Consider the following 21,805-nt stretch of genomic DNA (forward strand, 5'->3'; position numbering starts at 1 on the left):
TACCCACTACTTCACAAAGCATTTTGTGAAAATATTGCTGTTAACTACTTCAGGGGTAAGTCAGGATATCCCTTAGGAATAGATGATGCACTGTCTGAGGAGTAGAAAATAGCAGGAATTCTCAGGAGTTGTATCAGAGCTATTGTCCATGGTGCATCTCCTGAGACTGGCTTGCATTGACTTGCACACAGAAATTCCATGTAAATTTGTTAGATTTGAAAATGTTGCCAAACGAGGAGAGGTTGATATTGAAGAATCGCCTACGAAAATATGAAGTTATTTGAACAAAATAAATAAGTGTGCAGAGCTTGGGGGAATCAGTGATGGTAACACCATTAAATTTAAAGAGGCAGTGGTTAAATTGTCTCCAGTTAGAGATGTTCATTTGTGTGGTACGAATATTACTTGCCACTTGTCAGCCCAAGCCTGGATATTGTCCAAATCTTCTTGTTTTTTTTCATGGACTGCTTCAGTATCCTGAGGGAGTCACAAATAGTGCTGAACATTTGTACAATCATTGGCAAACATTGTGTCTGCTGTACAAGAAATTTAGTTGACAGGACTCTCGACATGCCATCAGACCAGCAATCAACAATGCTAATAAGATTCTGCAATAATTAATCAAATGTCTGGAATTGAGGGTCTAATGATGACCATGAATCCATTGTCGATTGTCCTAAAAACACATCTGGTTTACTAATCTCCTTTAGGGAAAGGAACTCTTATCCTTACTTGTTCTGGCTTATCTGTGACTCCAGACCCACAGCAATGTGGTTGACTCTTAACTGTCCCCCCGGTGATTACAGATTGGCAATAAATGCTGGCCTTGCCAGTGATACCCTCATCCTGTGAATGAATTTTTTAAAAAGTCAAAGGAGGTCTTACTCGAACTGTATTATGCATGCATCAGACTGTGCCATGAGTTTTGTGTACAGTTTTTTGTCAAGCTATCACAAAGAAGACAATCAACACCGGAGGCAGTCAGAGGAGAGCAACAAGGTTGATGCCTATAGTGTCAGAGGTATGAAAAAAGATTGGTGATATATTAGGCTTTTTGAGTTTTGACAGGATTAAACTAAGGTGATCTTAGATGTATATACAAGGTACGAAAAAATAAATTTAGAAAATTAATTTGAGCGAGCGGGATGGGGTTTAGAAGTTCAAACTACCAAAGTTTCAGTACCGAAAGTTAAAATTGGGGCTGATTCCATGAAGCTCATCTTGACACTAAAACTGCTATAGGAAGTTAATTAACTAGTTAAATAACTGAGACATGAATTCTGGAATTCCTGGAGAAATTATTGAATGCTCCATTTGGGCAAGCTGAGGTTGTGGATGGATGAAGCTAAATTAATTGAATAGCCTAACTCTGTAATTACCTTGTAATCTCCCACCCAATTCAATTATCGTCAATGCCTTGGAGGTGAGAAGCAAAATGTAAACAGTGTCCTTGCTGTTGATCACTGTTCACCAAATTTCTCTGCAAGTGTTTGTGAGAATGTCAGTTGAGGACTGCATTGGGCCCAACTGTGATATACTGATTTAATAACCTGTCATCATTTATTGTCTGGGTTAGCACATACAAAGAACGGCCACTCTCTGTGCAATGTACCTGGGTCTGTAGACTGATAAGTTTATACAGTTCAAGCCAGTTGGCAAGATTGAAACCAAGACACGTATCTTGTCTTTTGTAGAGAAGTATTTACTCAATCTTAGCCCAGTCATCCCACATCCAGTGTAACAGCTGCTCCCTATTTGTGTTCAGACAATTAACAACTACCAGAACCCTCTTGTAGCACAGTGGTAGTGTCCCTACTCCTGGACCGAGAGGCCTGAGTTCAAGTCCCACTTGTTCCAGAGGTATGTAATAATATGTCTGAACAGGTTGATTGGGGGGAAAAAAGACAATCACCGTCTCTTAACCTTAAATGAAGACATTAAGGAACCTCAAAACTAACAGTGTATTCTAGTATGAGTAAGTGCCTTCAAGAAAACACAGGAAGAATTGAAGGCAAGAAGATTAGAATTTTTTTCCCTGGCGATAAATAAGTGATCTGTTAAAACCCAGTTGTACAAAGTGCTTCCTCCTTTTTATCAATGTGAGGGATTTTTCAGTTTTGTATTTGCTATTGTGTTTTTCATCCATTCAAAACCATTCTGATCTTAGAAATAAAACCTTTTTAAAATCTCCGTACTCGGTTTGTGTAAATGTATTCAATCTGCAGGCTGACATGCTGCTTCTGTGCAAGTGTCCGTGATGTGAGCAAGACCAGAGTACTGCAGTGGAACAGTTGAACCTCAACAAGAAACATGCATTTTTGTAGTGACTTCAGCATAGTAAAATGTTCCAAGGTGCTTCACATGAGCATCATCATGCAGTTGTAGCAGGTTTGTGGGAGAGGTCTCAGGAGAAAGTTCCTTTCTTTAGGGTCTAGCCACTGAAGACAGGGTGACCAGTGGTGGAGCAACTAAAATGGGGGCTGTTCAGGAGACCAGAATTGGAGGAGTGCAGATATCTGCAGGGTTTGAGGCATGGCTGAAAACAAAAAGAAGAAATTTAAAATGGAGGTGTCTTCTAACTCTGAGCCATTGGAGATCAACAAAACCACTTTGAAAAGGAGTTGTAAGGTGATATTAGTTGAAATATGGGCAGTAGAGTCCTGGATGATCTCCTGTTTATTAATGGTGAAACTTGGGAAGCTGACCAAGAAGGTGGTCAAGCAGCTGAACTCCAAACAATCTAATCAGGTTAGAGGGAGAAGTTGAGAATATTCTTGGTCACAGTTTGCTGTGCTCTTTTAATAAGTAATGAGACTCAGCGTTTATGCAAAATTTAAACTGTCAGCTGGTTAGAGAAAAGTGTCTCATTCAAGCAACTGAATGACTTGTTGAATTGGCTGGGAAGAGATTTGGTTTTAGTTGTCACAGAATTTTTACTTAGCCAAGAGTAAAATTGATGTAATGCCATGAGTTTAGTGTTCATAATGAATGATTTGTGGTCTTTTTTTTTTCCCTCCCACCCTTCCCATCTTTGTAACTGCTGTAGGTCACCAATCCACGGACGAGGCCTTTTCTGTAAGCGAAACATTGATGCAGGTGAGATGGTCATCGAATATTCGGGTAATGTCATTCGATCTGTCCTCACAGACAAACGAGAGAAATATTATGACAGCAAGGTGAGTTTCTAGTGCAGGTTTATGCTAGATAATAACCACAGGTGCTGGGATAGCCATCGTGGGAATCACTGATGTTATTTCTCCGCCGTTTAATGAACCCTTTCTGAAATAACGCTATCTTTATGGCATCAGCGACGCACCGCCTTCCTTGTGAAATAAAACAGCTTACCCGCTTGTGTTGTTTAACTTGCAGCAACTTTGCAGTTCATTTTAAAAATTGGTTTGTGTGCAAGCTTTTTGGCTGTTGAATGTTCAATGTACACAGTGTGGGATTACCAAGTTGGTTGTGGAACTGTTTCAAAACTGGCCAATTCTTGAGTGCCTTTATTTTGTATGTTGGACAACTTGCTGTGAAATTTGTATTTAATTAATAGTTTAAATGGAGGGTGTTATTAGAATTTGTTGCTACCCAAACTCCAATGATACCTGGATATGCTGTTTTGCCACTAAAACAGCAGAGTAAGCAATCAGGCTGTTGTATGCTAGAGCACCTTTTAATAGTATTTTCTACTTGGGCCTGACTGCTGCCAATTGCAAACGCTTGTTAAGTTACCAGTCTTCATTGAACTTTGATTATTTTCATCAGATTTTTCAGCCTTCTATCTACTAATGTACAAAATATCTTTTGTATAGTGCCACCTTGGACATTTTCTCAGGGCTTTGCTGACCGTGATATAAACTCTGTCTCTCAACTCAGTGAGGAGCACTGCAGGCTAGAAAAGCCTTGTGCCTGAGGCATGTTTGACACTTCCTGCATCTTGCTTAAAAATAAATAATGCTTTAAAGTATATAAAGAGAGATTAAAAAGCTAGCCCCTTCCTTGTTTCTCTGGCATTAATGGCTTGGTCTCATCCCAAGGCCAGGAGCAGCATAATTTATAAGCACTTGTCAATCTGTACAGACCTTGCCCAGCAGTCAGCCTCAGAATTTCCTGTTGAGACCATATCTTTCATAGAAACTATCTGATCGAGTACCTTTAGCCGGAGATACTTGCTTAAACAGCATAATTTTTAGCAGCTAAGTATCTTAGTGATCCAGACCTTGGGATACCTGTGAGTCATACTGTGGATCAACTAGTTATGCATTCTCTTCAACTCTTGCTCATGTATTTGTTGAATAAAATTTTATTTAAAAAATGCTTGGATTGCTCTTGCTTGCTTCTGTAGTTTTTTGCCTGCTTTTTGGAAATGAAAATGAAATTGTCTGCCTTATGATATCTTCTTATAACTGACTAATGTCACTGGGGAGAAGGAGAGGTTAATGGGGGTTTCTGATTTGGAATGGAGATATATATTGTTAATCATATCATTGCGCCTTAACTAGGGAAAATTCATGGCAAGCCATGTTTAGAGCTGAAATTGAGATTAACTGAACTGATTCTTTCAGTCAGTTTGATCAGATTGTGTGACATTGACAAATTTACACAAAACAGTATTTCATGAAAAACGTTAATTCAGCATTTCGGTCACTTAAGTATGTTATGGTCCTTATCCCTTACCTCTTGGTTAATGTATGAATCATTTTTGTTATTGGCTTGTTTGCTTTAGGTTCCCTGTGATAGGTAGTGTAATGCACAAAATAACAACTTCGGTTTTTGCTGGAACTATATAACATTTACAGACCAGAAGCAAACCATTTGACCCAACTGGGATACAGAGTCATTGAGTCATACAGAACGGTAACATAATTCCAAATTAAAGTAGTCCCACCTGCCTGCTCCTGGCCCATATCCCTCTAAATCTTTCTTATTCATATATCCATCCAAATGTCTTTTAACATTGTAATTGTACCCACATCCACCACTTCATCCGGAAGTTCATTCCACACATGAACAACTCTCTGTGTAAAACAAAAAATTTGCCTCATGTCTTTGTTTCAATCTCTCTGCTCTCACCTTAATAATGTGTCCCTTATTCTTAAAATTCCCCATTTTAGGGAAAAGATAACTACCAAAAACTCGATCTATACCCCTCGTTATTTTATACACTTCTATCGGGTCACCTGTCAACCTTCTACGCTCCGGTCGGAAAAAAAGGTCCCAGCTTATCCAGCCTTTCCTTATAATTCAAACCTTCCATACCTAGCAAAATCCTGGTAAATCTCTTCTGAACCCCCTCCAGCTTGATAATACCTTTCCTATAACATGGTGACCAGAACTGGGCACAATATTCCAGAAGAGGCCTCACCAATGTCCTGTACAACCTCAACATAACGTCCCAACTCCTATACTCAAAGGACTGAGCAATGAAGGCAAGTGTGCCAAACGCCTTTTTAACCATCCTGTCTATATGTGACACAAACTTTGAAGAATCATGTACTTGCACCCCGAGGTACCTCTGTTCTACCATAATTGTATAAGCCCTACTCTTGTTTTTTTTGGTACCAAAATGTAATACCTCGCATTTATCCAGATTGAACTCTTTGTTGCTTTACAAAGAACCCTCCCACCTCTCTTCATCTGACTCTACCAGCATAATCTAGTTTCTCCCTTTTTTATTTCTGTTTACCTAGCTATCTGTTGTGTGTATCTGTTCCTTTATTCATTCATGGGATGAATGGCTCGGCAGCATTTATTACCCATCCCTAATTGCCCATAGGGCAGTTAAGAGTCAACCACATTGCTGTGGGTCTGGAGTCACATGTAGGCCAAACCAGGTAAGGATGGTAGTTTCCTTTCAGTGGCAGGACATTAGTGAACCAGATGGGTTTTTCTGACAATTGACAATGGATTCACAGTCATCATTAGATTCTTAATTCCAGATATTTATTGAATTCACATTCCGCCATCTGCCATGGCAGGATTTGAATCCCGGTACCCAGAACATTATCTGGGTTTCTGAATTAATAGTCCAGCGATAATACATTAGAACTACTTTCAGCCAAGAGATTTCCCTTGAATTTCCAATTGGATTTGTTAATGAGAGCCATTTGCTTATAGCTCCTGATTCTGGGTTCCCCACTAGTGGAAATGTTTCTGTCTCCCTTATTGTATTCTTAATTATTTCCAGTTGGGGGTCTCCCTGTGCCATGTGCGCGCACACATTCTCTCTCTCTGTGTTTTCTCCTGCTCACCCTCCACACGCACCACCACCAACACCCTCCCCCTCCAGCTTCTCCAGCTCTGCCTTTCTGGAGAAAAGAGTCCTAACCTAACAGCGTAGTACCAGAGGAATATGCATTTTCCAAAGGCCTAATCAGTTTTCTGCCTGTGAGGCTCCAGCCTGTTCACTCCCTGCTGATTGGTTACGTCTATCAATTCCAATAGTATTCTTGTGAATCTCTTCTGCACCTTCTCCGGTGTCTCTGCATCCTTGTTTTAATGAATTTGACTTCCCAGTGGATCAATAAGATTAAAGCTGTGTCTTACTGCATCCAATACAGATCCTTGGGTTTGGTTGAAGCAACAATGAGGTGCTAGCCAGCTTCAATATCCTTGATCTATAACTGTCTGTCAGGGCTCCTGCTGCAGGCCAAACTAGAAAGTGAACTGTTTGAACATTGTAAGAACTGCCAAAATTGGCTGTGGTGCTTCTTTTGGTCACGTGCCCTATTGGTACTCATTATCCGGGCAAACTTGGGCAAGATAATCAAGGGCTACTAGGTCCTAAGGACTGTACCCCAGCAAGAGTTGGTATTTTTAGGAAGATACACTATTGTTAATTTATTAATTTTTTTTCTACTCTCTCTTGTACTAATAGGGGATCGGTTGTTACATGTTCCGTATTGATGATTATGAAGTTGTGGATGCCACGATGCACGGAAATGCAGCACGTTTCATCAACCACTCCTGTGAACCCAACTGCTACTCACGGGTGATAAATGTGGACGGGCAGAAACACATAGTCATCTTCGCTGTCCGAAAGATCTACCGTGGTGAAGAACTTACATACGATTACAAGTTCCCGATTGAAGATGCCAGCAACAAACTGCCTTGTAACTGCGGAGCAAAGAAATGCAGGAAGTTCCTGAACTGAGGAAAAAATAAATTAACTGGTGGGGAAAAAAAACCCTCTTGAGGTGATTGTATTGATTTTATGGGATCTCGGAAAGAAAAGTCCTGGGATGGAAATGGTGAAGTTGCTTTGCAATCTGCACTATGAAAATCTTGTAGAAAAAAGATTTTAAACACCAAGGTCATAGGATGGTTGTAGTATAGGTGGGGTTCATGCCAAATGATAAATGGCAAAAAAATGCCATTCAAATAAATTCATGGAGCTCATGGTATTAGTGCAAACCTGGTAAAATGCATTGCTAAACAGTGTTGACTGCTGATCACTTTCAGATCTGCATGGCAGAGTACTAATCGACTACAGCTCCATTTCCATCCTTAAAACATCCTGTTCCATATATGGAACTGAGTGAAATGAATGAGTGCTACCAGCTTCCCAGTCAATTATGTACCAAGGCAACAAGAAAAACTGAAATTCAACCTGAATTAGCTGTGTCACTTGAGCAGAATCTCCTCTGTAGTAGAAGAAAGGTAAAGATCGTATGTGAGGAAAATTAATATCTTTAACAGCTGTGCAGTGGAAAAGGCAGAGGCAATACTGGGTGAAAGCAGTTTTGATCCTTGTGTTTTGCAGTTTCTGCCCTGGGAGCAATTTGCTTCTAATAATTTTAAAATGTGAAACAAACGAATTCTTCAAATTTTTTTCTTCCAATGACAGCAGCTCCTCAACGCAGATCTACTGCGAGATGGCAGTGAAATGAAGTGAACCATGTTTGTACCCGTACAACACTGCATAACGCCTGTAGTCCCATAAAATCACTTCAAACTAGCAAGTTCCCTCCCCTTTCCAGGAGGCAGTTATCGCATGTTTAAGTTTAAAGCTTTGTGAATTTTTGGAACTTGAATCTTGTTTAGAGTGGCAGAGTATAGAATTAACACTAACTAGGTAAGCATTCTGCCTCATGTTTCTTTGGACTTTAGTTTTAAGTTTTTTTTCAAGTTGCTTCAAAGTAGTACTGCACTTACTAATGAACTGGCTATTCAGAGATGAAATTAAGAAAATGATGTTGGAAAATACAGGAAAAGGAAACAGGAACAGGGTACATAGAAACTTCATGCTGACCTCATTAATGCTGGAAAAGCCTGCTGATGTATGCTCAACTCTGTAACCCCTGAAGTCTCCTTGCTAGTTACACGTGTGTTAACATTCACACCACTTGTTTGAAGTGCACTAGTGGTGCGGAAGCACCACTGATAAGTTAATTGAACTCTAAACTTCTATTAGCACCCATTTCTTGACTTTGGGGGGGTGGGGGGGGAGAAACAAAAAAAAATTTGACCCTTTCACTGATGGAAACTTGTTAATTGTTGAGTTGAGTGGAGTGGAGTGGTACATACAGAGTCACTGCTCCAGATTTATGACTATCACGTCACTGTCTTGCCTGTCTAAGAGAACATGGGAAAATTAAAAGATAAAACATCTTGATCTTCCTTTCCACTTAGAATCAATAGACTTCTAAAACCCACGCTTGGTATCACCTGACCACTGCTCTTTCCAATCCTGCATGATAACTTTAACACTTCACTTGAACTTTTCTGTCCAACAAATTAACACATTTCTGAAATGTTTGGAATTCTTCAAGGTATATTCATATTGGGGGAGTAGGTAGCAAAGTAACCTTGAACATACATCTGTACATTTAAATTCATGTTGACATTCTGGTTTTAATCATCCTGTCAGTGTGTCTATTCCTGAGGACTGTTTGTTGTGTAGGGAATTGCAAATGTTTCAAGTTCGGCGATGAGTGAATCTCGGAATTGAAAACCAGCATATCGTTGTGGATGTACTGGCATACGAATGCTTAACATATGCGTCTGATGTTTCTTAATTCACTTTTTAATGCAGGTATTAAATACCTCCACTAAATTAACAGGTAAATGTCACCTAGTGTGTTAGTCATCTAGTTTCTTTTTTCTGCACCCCCACCACTTAACAGCTGTACTGCATTGTAGTGTGGGGAAATGTGCTAAAATATTGCATAACCACCATAACGGTTGTGATAGTCTTTTAATTTAAAAAATGTTTATTTTGAGCGTCAGGAAATAATTTCTGTTTCAATGCTGAAATGCTACCATAACTGGCTCCTGGAAGACAGGCATTTTTTTTGACCAAATGAATGCATCTCAAGTGGGTTTATCACAGTGACTTAATGTTTGAAGATCTTGATCCCTTAATGTTTTGCACTGTGCGCTATTTAGATCGACGCTAAACCTAATGTGTTTGTACTGACTACAGCAGTGTATTGTTATTCAGACTACAGCCGTATTCCCATGTATCCCGTTGTCCAGATTATTAGCTGTATCCTGTGTATTCAATTATCCAGATTATAGATGTGAGTCCTGTTATCCAAACTCTCTTGAATTTCCTAAAAGAAAAAAATTCAGTTTGTCTGATCAGGAAGTTGTTTTCTTAAAGGGGCACTGTCTTCATTTTTAAAAATAGATGTCACATACCCAACCTTCCTTCCACTTTTATTCCTACCTCCTTTGTCGACAAAGTGGTGCCCCTTTAAGCAGTAATTGACAGCTAGACGGACTGATGGATGGAAAACTGTTTCAGGATGAATTTTTCCCTGATGTGGTATTTGTTGTCCACTATTTCTCTTCAGTTATACCTCTGGACAAAAGTTGGGTTGGTGATTTTTCTTCTTGTTTCATTTGCCTTCACTCAGTTACTGCTGCTTAATGACATCCATCTGCCACCAGCCTTTTGGGACCATGTTCCTCGCTGCTATGATACGAGCTTGTTTCTTGAGGGCACCTTTGCTCGTAGGGAGGTATTAACCTGTTATTGTAAGAAAGCAGTGTTTACCTAAGAAGGACATTGCACTTCACCAAGTTTGTGGTGGAATTGCCGGGGCAGCATATTTACAGCACAAGGAAGACCAGCCTTCTGAGTGTGGTGTTAATGTTCAGGTAATGGGGGTTCTACTGGAAGGGGTTGGGGGAATGGGTGGGGTGGGGGGGGATGGGAGGATGCGGGTGTGGTGGGGGAACCGTTCTTTATGCACTGACAGTCGTGAAGACAGAATCTGAAATGCTGTATAAATGACTGCTGGTTGGTTTGACACAATACCAAGCTAAGATGAACTTGGTTATTACTTTTTTAGTTAGTATGTGTTACCAAAAGTCATAATAGAAGAGAACCTTGACTAGCAGTGGGCAATTTGGTTTGTGTTTCCTGGTGCGCCCCTCTACTTCATTGCAGGGCATTTCAGAAAAGGGGCAACGATTTGATTGCCAGTTTTTGTTGCCATTTTGTTCGTAAGTTTTTTTCATAACTAGTTGAAGGAATATATGAAGCATCAGTTTACAGTTCAATAAGAATTTAAACATGTACAGTGACCTGTAGTTTTTTTCAAGTCATTTATAATTATGTGGCTTAGAAAAAGGTTCTTAAAGCAGTATTGTTGATCTTTAACAGCCTTTAGTTACCTGGGGCTTAAGAATTGCCTTCAATGCCCTTAGTTCTACCCAAAGATATATAGTATTCAAAGAATTGGATGAGCAGTTCAGTGTCATTTGTGTGGGGTTGGTTAGCTCAGTTGGCTAGGTGGCTGGTTTGCAAATGCAAAGGGATGCCAATTGTGTGGGTTCAATTCCTGCACCAGCTGTTGCTCTCCTCAGCCTTGCTTCTTGCCTGAGTTGTGGCCACCCTCGGGTTCAACCACCACCAGTCATCTCTCAATGATCAGAGAGCAGTCCTGTGGTCTGTTAAGACTATGGTGAATTTGCCTTGGTATGGGCATCCAGTATTCTTTGATTCTCCTCTAAGATTCCAGTCATAACAGAACTGTGGGTATATCCTGCATCAGAAGGATTGTAACAGTTCAAGAAAGCAACTCACCGCCACTTTGACAGCTTTTATGGATGGACAACCGATGTTGGCTTTTCTAATGACACCCAAATCCTATGAAAGAACAAAAAAACCCTTTGAATTTGCTGAGAAGGCTAGAAATTTTGAACAAGTTGAATAAATGTGCAAACAATGAACAGAATCATGTGAACTTCTGAATACATTTATAAACCTTTAGTTGCCCAAAGCCTAGTGAAGCACTACACATTTGGGGTATAATGGTTTATTGGGTTATTGATGCAAAGGGTCTTTGGCATGCTTTTTGAATGCAGTGTTTTTCTAGTGTAGTTGTAATGTGATGGATTCCAGAGTCGCAGCTCTGTGGCTTGTCCTTCATCAAACTTATACCAAAACCCCGTCTGTGTTACTAAATTAAATGCTGTTACTGTATTAATTCTGAAGCAGGGTTTGGGCTTGCGTGAATTTTTTACTGATCCTCATGTTCCCACTAACGGGAAGTAAGTGTCTTGAACTTGATAGGAATTTGCAATGATTTTAAATAGTACTTTTTATCCAGAGTGGATTTCTAGTGACTGTGGGTAATGAGTTATGACATTGTACAAAGATTATTATCGGTGTTCTTCCTTAACTTTCACTGTCTATAACCCCAGCAGAGATTTTTAATAAACAATATCATTTGTATTTGTTTGAAACCCCTTGAACATATAGGACATTTGAATATAGTTGTATTTTTTACAAAATTAGAATGGAAGGAGGGAATGTTTGTTTTTTGAACAGGTAGGAAGAAATAAACGATAGCACAGTGAACCAGATGGTGGCAGCCTGAGTACGTGTACCAAAGTCTTGATTCATGGGAGTGAATGAATCATTGCATTTCTTGCAGGCCATGCCTCCTAGCCAACCACCATTTTTAATTCAGAGCCAAGAGACACAATAGTTGTGTAGCCATCAAACCACAGCAGCAGAGGCATATGAACAGGAGATACCATTGTCTTTTGACACCCTTATTTGAATGTTTTGTCAGTTTTAACTCTCCCTTTTGTTCCCAAATTATAGAATTGTACTGTTGGTACACTAACAGCCAGGCTTCAGATTGGCTGGTTATGTGGCATTCACAGTTCTTAAATCCAGTAACATCTGTTTTTCCATCTCAGTGTCACCTTTTGAGAGAGGTGCGAGAGTGGAAAAGTGGGTAATCTGCTGAGAGGAACTTGACTCCCCATGTTTCTACGCCATTGATGAAATCCTTTCCGTATTTTTACAGCTTTAAATGCTTTCAGTCACCCCTAAAGATTTGACTGGGCATGGGGATTAGAATGGGGAGTGTGGCAAATCCGAAGAAATGGCTAGTTGCTAGTTCGTTTTTGTTTACAGATGTCGCTGCTTTTTTTTTTGTCGATAAGGCTGTTCGAACCTTGAGCAAAATGCTGCCATGAGTTCCTTTGTGTTGACAGTTTGACTTTTTAAAAACCTTTATAACCCATGCCATACAGTGTATATAATTAAGTGCCAGGTTATTTTTTTTTAAATTGAGATTTGTAGACAACTTAGCTGAAGTTTAAAAACCTGCCAATTAACAATTGAAAATACTGCCATAGTGCATATATATTTTTTTATTACGATTTATTTATTTAATTTGGGGTCTTTTTGTTGACTGTGTACTCTGTGCAGCTATCTATAGTTTGGGGTGCTGCTTAATAAATGGCAAATACCCCACACGTTGCTCACTCCATGCGCTGGACTGAGTTCAATAAGGACACTTGGTATTGGATGCTGCAAGCTTCTTGTAGATTTATCCCATATGAATGAAGAGCCACTTAGATCCATGCAACTTCCACACCTCTGTAGTTTTTGTGGGTGGTAGGGGCAGTGCTCATGCAGTGGCAGATGTACTTATTTCTGGGACATCCATGCCATTTGAAGGATTACCTTTTGGCAGGAAGTACTTCTGTAACAACTTAAATTTCTTATTCCTTCCCCATGACGTGATCTGTCAGAACTAGCTGCATTAGCATCAGGCGCGTTCTTCTGAGCAGCATCCACGAGGCTGGATCTTCATTTTAAACACCAAAGTAAAACAAAAATCTATTTTTAACACTGCTGTTGTCCTTTTGCACCATTTCATAAGGTTCATTCTGTACATTTAGTGTCCTTGTATAGCAGTTGCCTCAGAACTGGCATACCACGATTGGAGAAATGAGTTTGAGCTCGGTTTCTTGGATTGCAGAATAGTCAAGGCTGGAAATGTCTCCATGATTGTCATTAGCAATCCATAGAAATATTTACAGAGGTTTGCAGGTATTTTGTCCTCTGTAAAAATTGTTTTTTTTTCATTCTCCTGTTGGAGCACTTCGTTATCCTATCCTGTAACAGGGTTGGAACTGATGAAATGTGTGTCCTCATGTAGAGTGGAAGGTTACAAGCTAATCACTTGGAATAATTCAGGCTCAAACCCATGAAGGCCAGGCAAAGAGGGGCTTTAGTATTTTTTTAAAAAATAAAATTGTTTAGCATTGTCCCCTTTGCAATCCAATACAGTAGGACACAGCGGTTTTACAATGAATGTATCTTTTTCTAATGACTCAACTTCTTACTCGAAATTTTTTTAAGTGAGTAATACACCATAAAGTTTGTTCAATGAGATACACAATCCCATCTGGAAAAAAAAAAGCGGGTTAATTTGAAGGGCTGGTTCTCATCTTGTCTATTTAGCATCCATTTCAAAGCAATACGATGTTTACGGTAAATCTGTAGAGATCATGTAAAACCATCATGTCTTGATAGTTTAAAAGTACATAGTTATGGGTCCTAGTTCAGAAAGTAATAACAGTGAGGAGGAATGCAGAATCTACAATTTCAATTGTTTTTAAGAGAACATAATGCTTCAGTAATACTTTCCCAAGATTTTTTTAAATATTTAAACACTATTCTTTTTATTGTCTGAAGAATAGACAGCTGACTATATAACTACTAGATGGGGCGGGAGGGGGAATATACATTTTAAATTATTTTTTAAAAATTAGGGTACACATTGTGTCTGTACATCCCTGTTCTCTGTGACTAGGACGCTTGCCTTTTCTCTCCCATATCCCACCAGAACGGAATTATATTTATATGTGTGTTTTCCGTTAATGTGAATATATTTTTATGTCTCTTTTGAGATGAATACACGAAGTAGTAGATGTAAAATGTTCCAGGTCTGAGAAGCCTTTTGTGAGAAATTTGTTTTATTTTTATTCATGACAAGGTAATTTGTAAACCTTTTTTAATTATTTTTTCAGTCTTTTTTGTGTTCCTGTAAATTGTTATTTTTTACATTACTCTTGCAAAACATTATTAACAATCTGATTAGTGCATCAGTGTTAAACCATATCATGGTAATGAAGGTAATTTTAATTCAGCGAAACTGAAAGCTATGCTAAAGAATGAATGTAAAAAAATTGTACATAGTTGTAAAAAATGTTTCTAAGCGTCATTTTCTATGCACTTTTTTTATTTAAGTGATAGTTTAATTAATAAACATGTCCAGTTTATCCTTGGATATACTTAAATATATTTTGTGTATTTCATGTGGGTTTGGGTTTTCTTTAATCGTTTTTCTCGTACCACTTCTGCCCCACACTTTGGCCTGGATCACCTGGGGCTAAAAGTGCCTATCCACCTTAACTAAATGTATGGTCTTCATTTGAGAGCATGATGAGGGTCATTGTGGGTTATGTTGTTCTGGGACATAACACTGCAGAGTTCCGAATTTTTTGACTAATATCCCCAGAACAACTGAATCCCATTGTAGTAGCTCACGTTGTGCTTGTATTTAGAAGAGGCAACTTACCAAAGATAAGGATCTCAGATCCTTGACCTGTCTTTCTGTCTGGTTCTGAATGCAAGTCATTGGGATGCTGCATTTGTATGTGTCAGTAAACTGTTCTATACCAGTGGATGCACTATAGGGTTTGATAATGGGTACTCCTTATTACAAATGTTACAGTTTATAAGTAGTAGGATCCAGATCGGAGGAAAAACAATTGCAGCATGACCTACTGAAAAGAAACTTAAAAATAAATCCTGGAATGCCCTCACTTCTTTCCTAGTTTGTGACAATTCCCAAGATGAATTTTGGGAGTAAGTTGTCATTTTTCTCCTCTTTTCTATAAATAACATGGAAGGTAAAGGGCAATAAAATATAAATATTGGAAGCGACCTTGCATTAATTTTGAAGTGTGCAATAAATCATGCTGGAGGACTGCAGAAATCTGAGGGCAGTCATGATGGAGGAGAGGCCTTTGAGTGATTTGAAATCAAGGATGAGAATTTTAAAATTGAGGCATAGAGAGTGGTAAGAGACCTACACCCCAGCAAGTTTCAGTACGTAGGAAACCACTGTCTCACTGAGTCAGCACTTAAGCTACTGTTCACACATACACGTGCAAATGTGCAGTATGTTCAGTACCAAAAAAAGCCTCACAGCACCAGCAGAAGGTACTGTCCAACTTTAGTCTTTGACTAAGTGCTAAAGGGTACTTTTTATTTCCTGTCAAGGGCTAGGTTGGGTCACTTTCTGAAAATAAAATGCCCCTACATAATGCCAGCGAACCTTCGCAGTGAACATTCCTATTTGGAATATAATATTTTTATGCTCCAGAATGAAAGATAACTGCTATGACACAAGTATCCAGGAAAGATTGAAGGTGATGTATTTAATGGACTTGAATGTTGAGAACCATTTTGTTTCATTTTCCCAGTAAGGCGAAATTGTGTTTTTACATGGGCACTAGATCAGTGAACGAGAGTAATTGCTCCTTGTGGTTGCAGTGTGCTCCATGTTGAAAGCCCAGCAGTCTAGTTGCATACAGCAAGATTCCACTTACAATGGTGAGATTAATGACCGATTAACATATCTTTGAAGATGTTGGATCAGGGTGAAATGTTGAACTCACTAAAAGAACTTTTAATGCCTTTCAATGTGAACTTCAACATTCAAAAACAAAACGGCCATCAGTTGAAGTCACATGAAATTTGCTGCCCCTGCTAGGACAGCACTTGCTTTACACTGCATTGGAGTTTCAGTGTAGGTTAGGTTTCACCCTGGGCAAACATGAAAGAGACTTGCCACTGAGTCAAGGCAGCGAATGCTGCCATTTGCAGTTAGTACACAATTCTCACAATGTGTTCAGTGTTGATACAAAGTCAATTTAATTGCAGTACTTAAATTTTCCTATAAGATTTTCTCTTAGCAAGGGAATAAGTTTGAGCCTTTTATTACTTTGCTAAGTAGCCATTGTTCGTTTGCGCGGTATCAGCTGGATACTGAACAATAAGGTCTATCTCAGGAAGGGGGGGTCCTGGAATCGGTTAAGAGTAGGGCTCTGACTGAAGGTCTGCTGATTGGTGTCTTTGGGATTATCTTTGGTTTCTGCAAACCCTGTGTTGCCAGATATTCTGTGATTGATGTCATTGCTGTTTACAACAGTGTGCAGGTCAGTGCTCTGAGCATTGGTCTCCGCCCCATAGTCTCATTGGCTGGAGTGAAGTCAGAAGTCCACTCCACAAGGTCAGATGTAGGAATCCGTTTCGAACAAGCTGTACCTTTTTGCAAGAAATTTTCACATCAACTGTAGGAAATGTCTACCCTCAGTGACCAAGCTGTGCTCCAGGCCATTTTCAACCCCAACAATCCTTTTGATAACAATCTTGGGTTGGAAGCAGAGGTCGAGCTAACTGATGACGGTGAGTATTTGACTATTTCAGTTGTTTATTCTCACTAAAGAGCTTTACGTTACCCTTTAGAAAACCAGTTTTGTCTGTAGATGTTGTGGTGAGAACAAGATCAGGTTTTGCAGTGGCATTCATTCTCTGGGTTTGACTGAGACCCATGTTCACTGGACTCTATGTAAAGCAAAGTTGAGTGTAGCACATGATATCTGCCTGTGGATTGTGAATGCAATGAGGGTCAGCTCCCAGGAGCTTGCATCCCAGTAAGTATCTGATTGATAGCCCTGGGAATCTCTATCCCAACAACGGTCAATGCCTTGGGGATGCATATCTGAGGAACATATAACCAACAAAGTTGATCCTCTTCAGAGTTGTACCCCACAAAGAGCCAGTGCCTGTAGATCCTGTTTTATAGTTAGATGACACACTTTTTAGGAACCCCATTGCACAGAAAGCCCTTACCTTAGCAAGTCAGCACCCTGCAACAGTTTACATTTATATAACACCTTTAAACATCATAAAATAGTCCAAACTGCTTCAACAGGGGAATGTAAACACAGCGATGAAAAGTTACGGGATTCTAACCTTAGGGGCTAGTCAACTGAAGGTATGGATATCATTTGTGGAAAACTGACGTTAGAAAAGCTCACAAGGCCACAACTTGAGGACTGCAGAAATTGGAGGACAGTCAAGGTGGAAAAGAGGCTTTTGAGTGACTTGAAATCAAGCATGAGAATTCTAAAATCAAGGCATAGATGGTGGAAAGAGATCTGCACCTCAAAAACTTTTGGTACATAGGAAACCAGCATTCCACTATTTCAGCACCCAAGCTACTGCTCTCGCGCTCAAATCGTGCTCCCTGTGCAGTGAGCTGCTGACCACAGTTAAATAGCGGGGATGTAAGCTTATTTTGGAACTTTGATTATCTGTGTAACCCATCTTGGTGTTATATTTAGATAGCAAGTTTGATCCAGTCCTAGTGCAACAAACTAAAGAGTTGGAACTGCAGGGAGTTTCCCTGGCAGAATCTGGGAATATGGATGCAGCTGTGGAAGTATTCACTCAGGCCATAGCGATCATCCCTGAGCGAGCATCAGGCTACAACAACCGAGCACAGAGTCTGCGGCTGATGGGAGACACAGCAGGTAACGGTCTAGGGTTACCATGGAGTTTGTGGGGTGGGATTCAACTTTTTTTGTCAAGTGGGAGCTTACCTTTGGCCATTTGTACTCTAGGTGACTGACTGTTTTGTCTGTGATGATGGGGAATGGATGATTGAGGCAGAACAGGAGAATGCACGGTTGGATGGGTTGTATGATGGATGGATCGATCGATGGATGGACAAGTGGCAAGAGTGAATCAGTTATAAAGAGCTGAGTGTGACTGCTGGGTGTGATGGCCTAGTGGGCATGGATAATAGATGGCAATAAGATAATTAATGTGTGGGATGACAGGTTTAATGATAGACAAAATGATGGATGACATTAATAACCTTTATAGATGGACAGAGTTGAAGCTGGACAGGGGAAAGAGGGATGTGTGTGGAGATTGGGTGTGCATGGGTAGAATGATATTTCCACATGCTCTGTTACTATGTATCAAAGTTGTAGAAACTAAATCTGTTAAAAGTGATACTTGCATCTAATTTCTATTCATTAAGTAATCACAACAATGCAAATCAGCAGCCAGAACAGACTGAGAACATTGCAGCTGTGATGGAATCTTTCCTCATAGTTAAAACTGCCCTCCAGTGGCTAGAAATAGGAGCTCGACATAATTTCCCCTTCCTTAAATGAGGAATGTCTCAGGGCAATTTCATAGAATCCCTACAGTGTGGAAGCAGGCCATTCGGCCCAACAAGTCCACACTGCCCTTCCAAAGAGCATCCCACCCAGACCCATTCCCCTGCCTAACCCACCCAAACTAAACATCCCCAGGCACTATGGGCAATTTAGCAATGGTCAATCCACCTACCCTGCACATCTTTGGACTGTGGGAGGAAACCCACACAGACACGGAGAGAATGTGCAAACTCCACACAGTCGCCCGAGACTGGAATTGAACCCAGGTCCCTGGCACTGTGAGGCAGCAGTGCTAACGACTGAGCCACCATGCCGCCCCTAAATTCTAGTATATAAAATTCCTTTGACTTTAATTTAGATGTCCACCAGTTTTATATGACACCCTTGAAATGTAATTGAAGCATACAATGTCCTTAAAAGGCTGAACAAGGTCTTGCCAGAAGGATGTTCCCCTTGACTAACTGGGGTGTGGTATTGAACCAGGGGGCCCAGTCTCCAAATGAGGGGCATGCCAGAGTGAGATGAAGAATTTCTTCACTCGGTGTGTATTTTTTTTGGAACTGTCTAGTCCAGAGGACTGCAGAAGCACAACCTTTGAACACATTCAAAGCAGAAATCAATAGATTTCTAGATAGTGACATCAAGGGATATGTGTGTGAAATAGGTATTGAATTAGAAGATCAGCCACGATCTAGTTGAGTGGCAGAGCACTTTTGAGGGGCCAAATGGTGTTTTGCTATATCCTTTAGAGCTACTGGTGATGATATAGCATTGACAAAGCATAAGTTCATACTGTCGAGAAGGAAAGGGAGTGAAATACGTGGAATATAAATCTTCTCTCTAGCTTCTTTGGTGTATTGGTTAGGATGTGGCATTTCCACTATTAATTCACAGTCCCACCTACTCCCACTCCCACCCCGTTCTCTGTTCTCTCCCCCTACCCCACACCAGCATAGGGAATTACTGAGCTGTGCCTGCAAATCTGGGTTTGTTTCCAGGCAATGACTGTATTCAAGCAATTATGAAACCGAGTGGTGTCAGCTTCTGTTACCAAGATTGGATTATCGTAGTGAAGAAGTCTTCCTATTGGTATTGGTTAGACCAAACCTGGAGTGTGCTGTGGAAATTTGGCCTCCTTACCTGAGGAAGGGCATATGGTAGAGGATGAGAAAGTGTTTCTCTCGGTTGGGAAATCTAGAACTCAACCCAGTTTCAGAATAAGGGGTTGACCAGAGAGGCCTGGTCAGAAGAAAGTTCCTCGCTCACAAGTTCTGGATGTTCAGCTGATAGGTTTCAGGTACAAAGGAAGTTGAGGAAATGAGAATCATGTGGAAAGATACAGTTAGTTGAGACTTTCTGATCTGCCGTAACCTTGATGGATAGTAGAAGGGAGTCAAAGGGTCAAATGGCCTACTCTGATTTCCATTATCCTGGTTCTGTCAGTTGACATTTTGTATATTGAATCAAGCGGCACTTGGTTCACTAACAGATAATCTTGTCCATCCTAGGGGCTATGAGTGACCTGAACAAAGCAGTCGAGCTCAGTGGAGGAATGGGACGGACAGCCAGTCTGGCTTTGGTTCAGCGAGGGCTTCTTTACCGACTCTGCGGACAGGACCAAGAGGCTCTGCAAGACTTCAGACAAGCTTCCGATCTAGGCAACAGATTTGCCAAGCACCAAGTGACCCTCATGAATCCATATGCAGCTCTGTGCAACCGCATGCTGGCCAAGATGGTGGCCAACCTGAGGAATCCAGAACCCCGTATGACTTCCTCTTTGTGAAGGCCTATTTGCTTTTTGTTTTGTTTAAGGGTTTGCAGAGCATGTTGTTCCTCTCTCCTGTCTTTCATGATAAATAATACCCAAAACATTTCCGTGTCTTATCTTCCTCGGTCTGCTGATGGTTACAGTTCTTGATCTTGAGAGAGATTATTCCAAGTCTACCAGTCCCCACTCCTCTGTCTCCACAACATTGAGAATTGGTAAGGCTGCCCTTTTTAGCCAGTGATAATGAGGACTGTAATTAATCCTTGCACTGAGGAGGAGTCTGGAACTCCACCCCATGTTACCAGACTGAGAGTCCTCTGTTTAACTCTGTGTTAGCTGTTAGTCACATTCTAAGATTTCTACTTGACTGCGAAAAGATTTCAATTCATATTAAAATTAAGTTCATTTAAGTCCAATCCAGCCTGCCAAAAATCAAACCACACTGGGGAAATGGGGTTTGCAAAGCATTAACCTACAGCGCATATGCATGTGTTGGCTGATGGCTCTGAATCTGTAGGTCACACAATTAGTAATGTTCTTTGTCAACGTACAAGTAATGGATCACATGGTATGGCTCCTCCAATTAACTTTTACCAAGAAGTTGGGAATCCTTTGGCTGATCATCTCTGGCCTTTGGGATCTGGGGTTTTGCCCAATAATAAACTCCTGGCCTTCTGCAATAGCAGAAAAAGGAAGTGGTACATAATCTGACAGTCTATATTAGTCTTAGAAAAGTGCATTTATGCTTCTAATGGGGTGGAGTAGGTGTTGGTAATTTGCATGGTTACAAAGATGTTAACAGGAAAAGACAGGGTAGATATGGGCAAACTATTTCTACTGTTTGGGGATTCTAGACGTGGGGGTATAATCTGCGATAGGGTTAGGGCCAGACCATTTAAGCGCGATGTCAGGAAGCATTTCTATACACAAAGGGTGGTAGAGATTTGGAACTCTGTTCCACAAACAGCAGTGGATGCTGGATCACTTGTTAATTTTGAATTTGAGAGAGATTTTTCATTAAAGTAACGGTACTAAGGAATATGAGCCAACGGCAACCATATGGAGTTGGGCCACTGATCAGCCATGATCTCATTGAATGGTAGAACATGTTTGAGGGCTAAATGGCCTACTTCTGTTTCTATGTTCCAAAGAGAATGATGCGATAAGTTGAAATATAAGGTGGGGCATTGCTTCATTCAATATCTGCAAAATAAATCAACCTGCTATTCTCATTTCACCGGCTTGCGTTTTTAAAATTGGCAAAGTGTATATGGGGATTTTATTTATTTATGGATATGAGTGTCCCTGGCTGGGCCAACATTTACTGCCCGTCCCTATTTTTACTTGAACTAAGTGCCTTACTAGGGTCATTTCAGAAGGTATTTAAGAGTCACTCACATTGTTGTGGGTCTGGAGTCACATATAGACCAAATCAGGTAAGGATGGCAATTGTCTTTCATTTGTGAAATATGAGAGATTTTATGACAATTGACAATAGCGACAAGACCAGATTTTTTTTTT

At 40.3% G+C, this 21,805-nt stretch overlaps 2 protein-coding genes across 2 annotated transcripts in view; both read left to right on the top strand.

The window, feature by feature from the left end:
- Positions 1–14,543, top strand: part of LOC109933287 (histone-lysine N-methyltransferase 2A-like) — a 37,292-nt gene extending 22,749 nt beyond the window's left edge. The window contains exons 11-12 of the mRNA XM_048615663.1: positions 3,047–3,176; positions 6,875–14,543. Of these exons, the coding sequence (XP_048471620.1) occupies positions 3,047–3,176; positions 6,875–7,150 (406 nt within the window). The 3' untranslated portion in view covers positions 7,151–14,543. The remainder of the gene's footprint in view (positions 1–3,046; positions 3,177–6,874) is intronic.
- Positions 14,544–16,487: 1,944 nt separating this feature from the next.
- On the top strand, positions 16,488–21,521 carry ttc36 (tetratricopeptide repeat domain 36). Its single transcript, XM_020532256.2, has 3 exons — positions 16,488–16,729; positions 17,671–17,859; positions 20,025–21,521. The coding sequence occupies exons 1-3, from the start codon at positions 16,624–16,626 to the stop codon at positions 20,297–20,299; spliced, it is 570 nt and encodes a 189-aa protein (XP_020387845.1). The 5' UTR covers positions 16,488–16,623; the 3' UTR covers positions 20,300–21,521.
- Positions 21,522–21,805: the final 284 nt, after the last annotated feature.

The sequence above is a fragment of the Rhincodon typus genome, chromosome 32 (genome assembly GCF_021869965.1).
Source record: "Rhincodon typus isolate 14 chromosome 32, sRhiTyp1.1, whole genome shotgun sequence".
Taxonomy (NCBI): Eukaryota; Metazoa; Chordata; class Chondrichthyes; order Orectolobiformes; family Rhincodontidae; genus Rhincodon; species Rhincodon typus.

Bases quoted from the DNA above. Each gene is read 5' to 3' on its own strand.
- ttc36 (XM_020532256.2), top strand. From the start codon at position 16,624: ATGTCTACCCTCAGTGACCAAGCTGTGCTCCAGGCCATTTTCAACCCC. The intron at 16,730-17,670 runs GTGAGTATTTGA...TGTTATATTTAG, and splicing joins GGTCGAGCTAACTGATGACG to ATAGCAAGTTTGATCCAGTC. The intron at 17,860-20,024 runs GTAACGGTCTAG...TGTCCATCCTAG, and splicing joins GCTGATGGGAGACACAGCAG to GGGCTATGAGTGACCTGAAC.